General features: G+C 43.6%; 2 protein-coding genes across 2 annotated transcripts; both read left to right on the top strand.

Moving 5' to 3' along the window:
* The first annotated feature begins 51 nt into the window (after positions 1 to 51).
* LOC105026160 (gap junction alpha-3 protein) lies at positions 52 to 4,932 on the top strand. Its single transcript, XM_010897436.3, has 3 exons — positions 52 to 486; positions 2,550 to 2,699; positions 2,903 to 4,932. Exons 2-3 carry the CDS (start codon positions 2,571 to 2,573, stop codon positions 3,896 to 3,898), a joined length of 1,125 nt encoding a protein of 374 aa, XP_010895738.2. The 5' UTR covers positions 52 to 486; positions 2,550 to 2,570; the 3' UTR covers positions 3,899 to 4,932.
* Positions 4,933 to 8,591: 3,659 nt separating this feature from the next.
* grhpra (glyoxylate reductase/hydroxypyruvate reductase a) lies at positions 8,592 to 13,094 on the top strand. Its single transcript, XM_010897437.4, has 9 exons — positions 8,592 to 8,957; positions 9,479 to 9,609; positions 10,540 to 10,612; positions 10,704 to 10,820; positions 11,152 to 11,240; positions 11,626 to 11,727; positions 11,827 to 11,962; positions 12,163 to 12,293; positions 12,444 to 13,094. The coding sequence occupies exons 1-9, from the start codon at positions 8,872 to 8,874 to the stop codon at positions 12,563 to 12,565; spliced, it is 987 nt and encodes a 328-aa protein (XP_010895739.2). The 5' UTR covers positions 8,592 to 8,871; the 3' UTR covers positions 12,566 to 13,094.
* The last annotated feature ends 56 nt before the right edge of the window (positions 13,095 to 13,150 follow it).

The raw sequence follows: 13,150 nt of genomic DNA, 5'->3' as shown, positions 1-13,150 counted from the left end.
GCACTTGATGCCAGACAGACAATGTCAAGCTCATTGGCCAGCTGCTTTGTCAATCACCTGGAATGGGGCGGGATGCTGGGCCAGGGGCGCCTGAAGTTTACATAGGAGAGCCAAATTTAACCATGGGGGGCTGGGGAGAGGTAGAGGCTAGGGTTGAGAGAGATGGTCTTGGTTAGCAGTAGCAGCAGTGTGTTTGGGTCATTAGGCGGTGGGAGAGGAAGGCAAGGCCCTTGACTGGAGACGGGAGGGACTGTCAGCGGCAGTGTGGAACCGCCTTGTTGTGGCCAAGCGGTGCTCCGGTGCTCTCGCTGGTGTTTCCTGTCCATTCAAGGACATCACTGCTGCTGGACGGGAGAGGAGAGAACAGCGGAGAGGGGCAGCCTGTCACAGAGGCCTTGCAGGATCGGAGAAAGCTGGACGATGGGAGCCCTATAGACTCAGAGCCCCACGGAGTACTGCGCTTCTGGGAATGAGTAGCCTTCCAAGGTGGGTTGGATTCCATTGGGTACTGTTCTGTCGGATTGGGGGGGGGCTCAACTGGGGTTCGCATAGTGATGCTGGTAGGAGGACTGTAGCATAACATGGAGGGATGACAGTAACAGCAGTCATGAAAACAGTTTCTATTCCACTAAATTCTATTTTCAGTGGATATTCTGTAACAGTGGAGCCTGTGGATTGGAGAGGGCCCACAGAATATACTGTCTCCTAAAGTTATTGTAAAGAACCTATGTTTAATGCTTGGTTGTATTACATAAGTATAATAGCGTGTATAAGATATTTGTATTATAAAATAATAACTTGGTCACTATAGATAAGTGGACTTGATATTATAATGAGCCTTCTTCTAGCAGCATTTCTCTCCATCCTGTTGTCTACTGATTGATTAAATCCTGTTGTCCTGTTGATTAAAGACCAGTCCACTGACAGACTGATTGTCCTGTTAATTAAAGACCAGTCCACTGATAGACTGATTGTCCTGTTGATTAAAGACCAGTCCACTGATAGACTGATTGTCCTGTTGATTAAAGACCAGTCCACTGATTGTCCTGTGGTTTAAAGACAGTCCACTGATTGTCCTTTTGATTAAAATCACCACACAAAGTAATGGTTCAAACAGGCTACACCTTGAGACAGAACTAAACTGTCTTATTCTCACCTTCTGCCTCGTAAATATTAGTCAGATATTACAGTTCTACACACACACACACACACACACACACACAAATACACAGATAATCCAGGCATCTCTCTGTACTGTCCCTGGCTGCACCCTGCTGTCTCCCTGCCTATACCTAAATATACCCCCTATAATAAACCATATATAACCTGTTGTCCCCCTGTCTACACTCTCTAAATATGTACCCCCTGTAATTAAGCAATAAGGCAGGGGGTGGGGTGGTATGTGTCTAATATCCCATGGCTAAGAGCTGTCCTTTGGCTTTGAATGGCAGTGAATGGAGAGCTGTGAACACCTGAGATGCCTAATTACCATCACAATCCTGTTCGTAAAACAATTAGTACAGTATAAAGTGATGTCATGTAATACTCCTGGTATAAGGTCTCATATACCTGGGCTATCAGCCAACTGAGGATTTGAACCACTCAGTACACAATACACCATAATGAAACTCAACGCCCCTAAAGCTAACACCCCACAAGGCTAGTGTCTGTGTGCCTACCTGTAACTATACAACCGTAGTGCAATGTGACAGTGACAGGAGTGCATGATATAAGTGGTAAATGTGCATGATGTAAAGTGACAGGTGTGTTTGGGCTATGGATGGAAGGGAAGTGGGGTTCCCGAGTAGAGCAGCCTTACAGCCTGTGGAAAGAAGCTGTCCCGTAGCCTGTTTGTTTTGGACCGAATTCCAAGACACCTTAAGAGGAATGTACTTATTGTAAGTCACTCTGGATAAGAGCATATGCTAAATTACTAAAATTTAATGATTCACTACAGACAGACAGCATTCTGATTCACTTCAGACAGACAGGGTTCTGATTCACTAAAGACAGACAGGGTTCTGATTCACTACAGACAAACAGGGTTCTGATTCAAAACAGAAAGACCGGGCTCTGATTTACTACAGACAGACAGGGTTCTGATTCACAACAGATAGACAAGGATCAGATCAACTATAGACAGACCGGGTTCTGATTCATTGCAGACAGAAAGGGTTCTGATTCACAACAGACAGACCGAGTTCTGATTCACTACAGACAGACCGGGCTCTGATTCATTACAGACAGAAAGGGTTCTGATTCACAACAGACAGACCGGGTTCTGATTCACTACAGACAGACCGGGCTCTGATTCATTACAGACAGAAAGGGTTCTGATTCACAACAGACAGACTGGGTTCTGATTCACTACAGACAGACCGGGCTCTGATTCATTACAGACAGAAAGGGTTCTGATTCACAACAGACAGACCGGGCTCTGATTCACTACAGACAGACAGTAGAACAGGCGACTGCTAGACAGGATCACTTTAACTTAACCCTTTAATCTCTCCCTCCTCCTCTCTCTCTCTTCCTCTCTCTTCCTCCAGACACAGTTATCTGTCACTACCATGGGAGATTGGAACCTGCTAGGGAAGCTGCTGGAAAAAGCCCAAGAACACAGCACTGTAGTTGGCAAGGTCTGGCTCACCGTCCTGTTCATCTTTAGGATCCTGGTTCTGAGTGCTGCCACAGAGAAGGTCATTAAATAAAATAATGAATTTGACAAATTTCAAATGTTCAAAGTCACCCATTGAACTGTCCAATGTATCTGGGGAATTTATTTGGACATTAATACACGTGTACAGCAGTCATATGTTCTTCAACGAAAGACAACAGTTCTATTTGTATAGAGGATGAAATGAACCCAGTGAGGTTAACCATTCCCATGGTGTCCCTGTAGGTGTGGGGTGACGAACAGTCAGGCTTCACCTGCGACACCAAGACGCCCGGCTGTGAGAATGTCTGCTATGACATCACCTTCCCCATCTCGCACGTACGCTTCTGGGTGCTGCAGATCATCTTCGTGTCCACGCCCACGCTCATTTACCTGGGCCACATTCTCCACCTGGTGAGAATGGAGGAGAAGCAGAAGCAGAGGGAGAAGGATGCAGAGCGGGCCGGAGACAAACACCCCCTGGTCGAGACCAGGCCCCGCAAGGCTCCGCTGAGGGACGACAGGGGGAGGGTTCACCTGAAGGGGGAGCTACTGAGGACTTACGTGTTCAACGTCATCTTCAAGACGCTGTTTGAGGTGGGTTTCATCGTCATGCAGTACCTGCTGTACGGCTTCCAGCTGGAGCCCATGTATACCTGCGACCGCCCGCCCTGCCCCAACACCGTCAACTGCTACATCTCCCGGCCGACAGAGAAGACCATCTTCATCATCTTCATGCTGGCTGTGGCCAGCCTCTCGCTGTTCCTCAACCTGATCGAGATGTACCACCTGTGCTTCACCAAGTGTCGCCGGGGCATTAAGTACAGGAGGGCGGAGCTGAGCGCTGACTCCGCGTCCAAGGAGCCCAGCGAGGCGGAGGAGGCGGTGCCCTGCGCTCCCGGCTACGCCCCTTATCACTACCCACAGCTTCAACCGTCCTACCAGGTTCAGCCGGCCTACCCGCTGGTCCCCTCCTACAACATGTCGCCCCTACCTGAGGACGCGGACTCCACCTACCAGCCCTGCCACAGCAAGGCCGCCTACAGGCAGAACAAGGACAACTTGGCAGTGGAGCGGAGTGGCACCGGTATGCCGGACGAGGACGCGGACCTGAAGGTGACGAAGAGTGGAGGGGGAACGTCGGGTGGTTCGGAGCCAGGGTCACCGTCTCTACCCAGGGGTCAACGGCATGCCCCTAAACACAGCAACAACAAGACCAGAATAGACGATCTGAAGATCTGAGACAGGTTCGGGTTTCTATGTGGATGTCTAAGGTTCCTCGAAGGCATTCTGAGGGCTGCAGCACAATGGCGCCCTGTTCTCTTTGTAGTGCCCTACGTTTAATAAGAGCTTTGTTGTTGCTCCCATGGGCCTTGGTTAAAAGTAGTGCACTATATAGGGAATAGGGTGGTATTTGGGATAGCATAAATGTGACCAACGGTCAGCCCCCCCCCCCCCCCCACAGCCGTCTGGTGGATGGCTGAGCTTTGACTCACCAGGGTGGATTTACAGTCAGAGGACCCCCAAAGGAAGTGAGACCGGTGTGTTGTGAATATGTTTTGTGAAGGGGCGTTGGGTTTAGAGGACAATGCACAGCATCTTCGAACTCTGTCAGAAAGCCCTCCACTCCTTTGTGACATTAGGACTACTGTATGTCTGGTAAATATATACAATATAGGAACCATTTCTGTTATATGAAACTGTGTGCTGAATAGTGGTAGTGCCAATTCCGATAGTTTACTATATGAGGAACAGGGTGTACTTTGACCAAGATCTTATTAGAATGAATATTTCTTGAATTTCCATATATGATTTTGACTTCTCCGAGATTAATCCTGGATGCACTTTCACATGTAAAGTACTGTATTTTATCAGCCACAACAACTAGCTGCTAGGCAAACTGAAAATAGATCTATTTTAATGGAAAATAAAAGATATTTATGTATCTAAATGGAAAATATTTTTTTTAAACATGCCTTGCAGAGGTTTGTGGACTGTGTCCATAGCAGGGCTGTGTGTTTCAAGCTGTTCGAATGAATCCCACTAGGACCATTTAAACACACAGTGACATGGTTAACCATGTACAGGTCACATATTAACACACAGAACAGCCAGGACCATCAGTGTTAGGTCCAGGCATCACTGTATTATACCTGTACTGAGCCGCACCTAAACTGTACTCTCTATCACTGACAACAACGTTATAGCCAATAGCACTCACATGCTAATTATTACTGGCCCACAGAGACTGTAGGGCCTGACTGTACAGCACAAGGCCCCTGGTTTAATGTGTTTTACACCTGGTGGGAATAATTGTTTGTTAGGTGAACAGAAACTAGCAGCATTTTGTATTGTGTTTTTGAATACCTATGGTCGACAGACTTGACATGCCATATGGTTGAGGCCAAATAAATGAGCAACTTTGCTCTAAAAACAATTCCCTATAGGGGAAACATATTTCTTGACATTTAACACATATTGGGTCTATCACACGTTTGTATTGAATTTTCAACATTGTAAATTTCAAGTGGAAAGATAGAGACAGGTGGCATGTACAAAATGATTGGCATCCCAAAATGTGTTAGCGTTAGAGCTCCTGGTAGCGTTAGAGCTCCGGGGATGAACTTATCTGTTTTCACCACCCAGTGCCTTGCGATCTAGAGTGATCCAGATGTCATAAGAAGCTCTGATGTAGCCGGTAAACTTGCTCTTAATGGGGCAGTTGTTGTAACGTCTTCATGGATCTGAGGGCCAATTATTTTTCAGCCTACTGTTGTAATCAGTGATGTGTTCACCCAGGATCTCAACCCGCACCAATTAGTGTGCTCATTCTTCTGGTTCGTGAAGTCCAACATCAGCTACATTGTCTTGCTGTTGTGAAGGGAGTGATAATGTTACCACCAGAGTTGGGGAGTAACGGTTACAAATCCGTTACGTTGTGTAATCGGTTACGTTACCAACTAAAATATTTTAATCGGATTACAGACACTTAAAAAATATGATTACTTTTGGATTAGAAGAATAGGTGCGCTAAATAATTATGACACCCTGCATGCTTGTTTTTTTTATTTAATGTTTTAAAAACATTGTTATTTGAACGAAAATACCAATTGAGCGCCTCAGTTGTGTGTGGGATCATCATGCGCGCAAACATAGACTCGTCTAAACAGTTTAATGACTAATGAAGCTCTAGTTTAATTGGTAAAAACAGTGTGTATCTATATTAGCTGACTCGTTTAAAGGTGATTTAGTTATCTACTCAACGCATCTTTCTCAGAACAATGATAGGCGATAGGCCTACCTAGTGTTATGTATTAGTTGAAGTGTTATATATTATAGTTCAAGTTTCAAGGTTTATTTGTCAAATGCCCCGAACAACACAGCAGAGAATAGTTGCACTGAAAAACTCATGTTTTTGAAGATTAGTTAACTATTTGTTAGATAGCTGTAACATGGGCCTTCAAGATAAAACATTATATGGAATTAATAACGATATTTAAGGAGAAAAGGTGTGTTTGGAAGCACTCTGCCAAAGGATGATGATATGTATTTGAGGCAACCACCTCATCTCCGTCCATACAGGTAGGCAATGTGATTCTGCTTGCTTTCCATCTCAGAATATTGCATCCATTGGTTATCATTGGCTGCTGGCGACATTGACTTTAAGCTAAGAGTGCAGGTGTATTATCTCAGTTTATTTCTATCATTTGCGATTTGAAAATCAATTGCTGGTGGACATAATTATCCTGTTAACGTTCACGCGAGTAAAACGTATTTGTGTGCGGCTGTTCACGATTGCAAACGTGCGTTCGCGTGCCTAGGGTTTCTGTAACTTTTTGCCAATATTGGTGGTTGAAGCAATTAGAAACATGAATAAAACAAATCACAGAAAAGGTTAACACATCCTTGGATTTTGGTTTATGTTCAGATAAGATTCTGGAAGATCGGGGGTTGTTGGATTAATTGGAACGACTGAATATCTGACTGACCTTGGGCATGTAATGTAGAGATGTAGCCCAATCATATTGAAGTAGAAAGCAATGATTTCGAAACCCTTTCCCAAGGCGCTGTACAAAACCCATAAGTTAAAATGAAAATTCAGTTTTTGGCCAGCTATGTAAACTCTAACACTGACTGATCCCGCAAAGGGTGTTCAATTGGTGATAGGCTATTCATATTTGTTTTCAAATGGCTCCTAATATGAAAGTAATCTAAAAGTAATTCAGTAATCAGATTACATTAATGATTTTGAGTAATCTAAAAGTTACGTTACTGATTACAAATGTAGACAGGTAACTTGTAACTGTAATGGAATACATTTAAAAAGTAACATACCCAACCCTGGTTACCACTACCTATTTATTGTAGTGTAATTTGTCATTGATTATTATTCATATACCATTACTGTTTTTCCTATTGTCGGGGTCATCATTTATTTTAAATATTTTTTTCATGTTTGCTTTTGAAAAATCATGTAGTAACACTTTTCATGACAATAAAATCATTTGAATTGATTAGTTGATAGATTAGATAGATAGATAGATAGATAGATAGATAGATAGATAGATAGATAGACAGACAGACAGACAGACACAGACAGACACTGACAGATAGCCAGGAGGCTGCAATATTGTACACAGATTGTTGCCCTCTAGTGTTTAAGTGAAGAATTAACAGTGAACGAACCCTTCTAACGTTTCCCCATACGGATGCAAAACGTCGTTTTTGTGCAGCAGCAAGTGCGCGAGACAGAACTTTACCAGCATGTACCAGTGAATAATATTAATCTATTGACCTATGATTACTTAAAAACACGTATGTATACGTTAAATGATTATTTTGATTAAGGGATCGGTCAATAAGTAAATTGGACGGTGTTTGGTTTTACAAAACGAAACCCACATAACGTTCCATAATAGAAATCCTGGATATGAGGTGCGATAATGCATGACGTTATATTAAGCACTAAAAAAAAATAGATATTAACATATTTGCAGAACATTCACAAACAACCTGAGCTCACATACAAATATTATATCACAGTATTCATATAATTCCCATCAGTAGGCTAAGTACAATGAAGACAAGGAGAAAAAATAAAATAATAAATATAAAGTCAACGAACAATAGAATAAAAAAAGTAGGGGAGTAGGTAGTTATTCAAATTATAAAACCAAAATCTTCCAATAAGGAGTACAAATACACTGCTTTCGGACTTTTCATCATTTTCACTGTCTCTAAATATACTCTGAATTCCTCCTTGAAAGCCAAAAAAATTGGAGGGATTTTGAGAAATGTACATTTGTGTATAAAAAATTTCAACAGAAGCAACACAATATTAATAATAAAGGATACTTTTTATCCTCAATTAATAGGCCAAACTTAACAAATTCCCACGACAGTATCAGCCTTACAGGTATTTTTTGTTGCAACCAGCTCCACGCATCATTCCAGAATCTGGTTACCAAATTGCAGTGAAAAAATAAGTGTTCAACCGTTTCTATCTCTGCCTTGCATATTTGACATACATTTTAATCTCCAACATTAAATCTTACTCTTAAAAATTATTTTGATGGATATATATGGTTCAGAATTTTAAAGTGCACCAATTTACATTTAGGATTAATGGGAAATGAAAGAAACTCAGTCCTAATTTTACACATTTCTTTCTTCTCGTTATATTAAGAACTTAGAAGTTAAAGGTTACTAGCCCTCCCAGCAAATAATTGACCAATTGCGTTAATGTTGTCATACTGCGTTACGCGGTTAAGCTAATCGTCACGAAATCCCCAAAGCCGAGAGTCAAGCAAAATAAAATGTTCCCCAAAATGCACCGCTTAAAACGGTATCCTAGATATATTCTTCATGTTCACGTAATTTGCACCCAGTTTTTAAGATAGCGCACAACTGATTCCAATTCGTTAATTGAAGGGCAGCACCGGGCTACACTGGCCGTAATACCCTACTTGCCCATGATAACCCATAATGCATCATGCGGCCCGTTGATATAACGTGTGGATACGGTTGGGCGTAAATACAATTCGGGCTGGTTTCCCCGGTCTCCAAAGTTTAATTTATCTTAACAGAGCGCACTTAGTAAGTCGTTCGTGTGGGTACTGTCTCCGTAGGACACTGAAATCGGTTGAAAAGTCACAGCCTAGTCTGTTGGGCCGTTGTTTCAAGCAGTTTTTCTGTCTTTTCAAGTTTTTCTGGGTATGCACACAGCTCACAAGATCATGAAGGTTTTCGTAACAAGACGCATCCCGCAGGAAGGAATGAAGATTCTGTCACAGTCTGGAGTGTATGTATGCACGGCAGGTTCCATTTGTTGTTAGCACTGATTAGCTAGCTAGCAAGCCTAATGAGTTATTCATTCGCTGTCACATTTTATCTGTATATCACTGTGACGTGACCATTAACGTAATGTGCTGCTACATTCCAGTGCAGTTTAAAAATGCATCGGACTCACGCACGCTAGCTTAGGGTAATGCTACACTGTGACCGAGAAGTACCACGCATTCTGAACGTAAAACTGGAGTAGGAAGTGACCTTTAAACCATATATCACATGTTATAGCGTACAGTAGGCCTACTCTAAAATGGTTAAAAAATTCAAATAACACATTGTAAGCATCAGCATTGATTAGAAGGTATAGCCTAATTAATGAAAGGTAAGATCATCTGTACGAGTAAGCCTGCCGCCTTGAAAAAAATATACTGTCCAGAATATAAGCTTATAGTACAATTAAGGGCATTCTTTTAATTTGTTCTTTCAGCCTTATCCATCCCCTTCTAACTCTCTCTCTTGTTTCTGGGGAAACAGGTGTAAGGTGTCATTGTGGGACTCCGATGAACCTGTACCAAGGGAGGAGCTTTTGAAAGGTGTTGCAGGGGCCCATGGGCTGTTGTGTCTCCTGTCAGACAAGATCGACACTGAGGTTCTGCATGCGGCAGGTAATGGTAGTTGTATTGGGTTTCATTGGGATCATGCAGTCATAGAATGATCTGTACACTAACTGACAGTAAATATCAGCCATGTATAATTATCAGCTTGAAAAAAGCTAAACTATCAAAACACTTAATAAAGTTCAAATGTGTAGTATGTACAAAACAATGGTAATTTAATGGCAAGGTATGGTGTGGCAGCTATAGACTACATCTAACAAAGGCATTTCTTAGTTCCTGGGTTTGTAAGGTTTGTGAACTGATCGGTTTAATGAAGTGTAACCGGTAGAGTTCTGATAATAGTCTGTGTGGTATATGGGAGTATTTGGTTTGAGGCTTTTTGCCGGTTGCCCGTCCATTAAACTGCTGTCTGGTTAGGAGTGGACAGTCCTCAAACCGGTCGTTCTGCAGGGATTTTCGAATGTCAGGCAGATCTGCTCCTGTCTGATCTCAGAGGATGTGATTCCAAGGGTTTCCTGGTAGCTGAAATCATTCTGCATGCACACGACTGGACATGGCTGTAGCCTGGCAGCCAGGTCTTGAGTGAGGCAAGGTCGCCAACCGGGACAGCAATCCTCCAGATCTGGTCTGACATAGCCGATGTAGGTGACCAATTAGGTCTGTGGTGGTTACAGAGAAGCAAAGCACATACGGAAGAACAGATTCATGATTGTGCTTGTTGACATGATGTCTGCTGTGGTACTCCAGCGCTGGACAGTGAATCCCTGACTGTGGATGTCTCTGACATGGGGACATCATTGAAGATGGGTGGTGCAGAGGAAAATGGACATCCACTGAAACAACTGCTCTCATTGTTTTCCAAAATAGGGAGCTGGTAATGCTGCTAGAAATGCATCATACAGTCCAGTATAGGGGTGTGTTGCATGTTTAGTTGCCATTCTGTCTTCTCCTAATACACAGATATTTATTTCTGTTCAGGTCCAAACCTGAAGGTGATAAGTACCTTGTCTGTCGGGTTCGACCACATGGCCATGGATGAGATCAAGAAACGGTAAGACCTTCCGCTGACTAGTGACAACCTTAGCCTCACAGCTTTTTTTCTGAACTCCCTTTGGGCCCCGCTGTCCATGTTCTGTGTGCAGAGGGGTGCGCGTGGGGTACACTCCGGATGTCCTGACGGACGCGACAGCGGAGCTGACCGTCGCCCTGCTACTGGCCACGGCACGCCGGCTGCCAGAGGGGGTGCTGGAGGTTAAGAAGTGAGCGCCCGTTACAAACGCAGAATCAGACTCCTGTTTCAGCTCATCAGTCTAGTACAGTGTTTCCCAAGCCCCTCACTGGACCTCCCCATACGGTTAGCACTTTTGGATTAACTGGCTCGTCTAGTTGAAAAATAATGTGCCAGATTATTGTTGAAACTGAAATGTTGAAACGTCTGTGGAAGCCAGAGGAGAGTCTTGTGAAACCTACTATGATGTTTGGTTAATACTTTAGGGGTGGGTTGCCTCACCGAATGTCTACCTGCAGTCACTATGAACACATGAAAATATCCTCAGTTTTCTTTTAAATATCTTTCTGTTTCTCTCTCAGTGGAGGCTGGAGCACCTGGAAACCTCTCTGGCTTTGTGGTTATGGTCTGTTGGGCAGCACAGTCGGCGTCATTGGTCTGGGACGCATAGGTAGAGAGGCTGCGATGCTCTGATTCATTGACAACGTTTACATGTGGTGAAATATTATTGAGAATTTGGAGACAGACAGACAGTCTGTGGGGTCTGTCCTCCAAGGGGTTTTATCTCTGGGGTCGAAGGTTGACGTCTGTAGCTTTCAGGGCACACCATTCAGCTTCTTATCAAATTGCTCGCCAACCAGGAAGTATTCCTCAGCCACGAACCATGTTTGAGCTTGCTGGCCCCTGACATATAGGAGGAGTGTGGGACTCTCGTGCTCCTTGTTGCCAGGTCCACTCGATCCATACTGAATCTTTAAATGCTTGAATGAGTGGCTCACTAATTAATTCATTGAGTGGGACATGGATTGTCTTAAGCCAAAGCTGTTTTCCCGCAGGTATGGCCATAGCCAGGAGATTGAAACCGTTTGGAGTGAAGAGGCTCCTGTACTCTGGCAGAACAGCTAAATCATATGCTTCTGATGTGGAGGGGGAGTACGGTGAGCCGGGGTGAAGGGACTAGGGATAAGAGAACAATTTGAGGGGGATGATTATTATTGGTTCATTTGACCGTTTCTCTCTTCTCCGCCATGTTACAGTCCCCTTGGACACCCTGTTGTCGGAGTGTGATTTTGTTGTGGTGTCCTGCGCCCTAACCCCAGAGACCCAGGGCCTATGTAACAAGGCTTTCTTCAGCAAGATGAAGAACAACGCGGTCTTCATCAACACCAGCAGGTACTGCATTTACCGTATGGAGCAGCAACAAACCATCCACACTGGGGCTCCAGACGCTGCTAATTTTTTTTAAAAGCATCACGAATAGGGCTAGCTAGCTACATTTAAGCCATTTAGTGGACACCGAACTACAGGAAGTCAACTCTAGTAACATGCCTGCCGTACTCCATGAAGTAGCAGCCTGTCTGTGTATGTTAAAGGGGTGCGGTGGTGAATCAGGAGGATCTGTACCAGGCTTTGACCACTGGTCAGATAGCTTGCGCTGGGCTAGACGTCACAACCCCAGAACCACTACCAACCGACCACCCCTTGCTCACCCTCAAAAACTGTGGTGAGTGTTGGGGTACACAGCAGACACATGGAAGCCAGGCACCTCTGCTGTGTTCTGCAGGATTGTCTGTAATCATTAATGGTTTTCCTAAAGATTATCAGTGTTCATTACGTCCCACCTGATGGATTTCTCTCCCCTCTCCGCCTGTAGTGGTCCTGCCCCACATCGGCAGTGCCACCTACTCCACACGTGGCATCATGGCAGAGCTGTCGGCCAACAACCTGCTGGCGGGTCTACAGGGCACCGACATGCCAAGCGAATTGAAATTCTAGTGCTGCTCTACACAACGACTCAACTCAGTTTCTTTATTCTTAGGATTTTCTTCTTCACCCAATCAGTAATCGTGGGTGGTTTTGTGGAAAGAGATTAAGCCTAGTCGTTGTCTAAAAAAAGCAATCTGAACGGAAAATCTTGATTGGGCTTGATTTTGGAGTCTAGGACTATGCGTATTGTTTGTAGGCGGAACCGGCCCATGATGTTTATGAATAACAAGAGGGTTATTATGACTTCTGTTTTTGAAGAAGGAAATTTAGAGAATTAGCTCTGAGAACATGCCTTAGCACACTCCAACCACCATCCTTCGTGTCAACCATGGCTTCCTCTTAAAATATAGAAAATGCACTACAATTAGTCTCCACATACTAATAATTGATTTGTGGCCTTTGTGTTCTTATGAATCTGCCAAATACCCAATTAGGCAACGATGTTTCGCAATCAATGATAAAACACTCCAGATGTTCCCTTTGTCTAACAGTCTGTCATTCAAGCTTTGTTATTGAATTAAACTTTGTTTAATGTCAAGCTTTTGGAATATATGATTTTTCTTTTTCCATAATAAGAATTCTATTCTAAGTTAT

This window comes from Esox lucius, chromosome 4 (assembly GCF_011004845.1).
Source record: "Esox lucius isolate fEsoLuc1 chromosome 4, fEsoLuc1.pri, whole genome shotgun sequence".
NCBI classification, from domain to species: domain Eukaryota; kingdom Metazoa; phylum Chordata; class Actinopteri; order Esociformes; family Esocidae; genus Esox; species Esox lucius.
The sequence above is the reverse complement of the archived record's forward strand: the minus strand, read 5'-3'. Positions and strand labels throughout refer to the sequence as shown.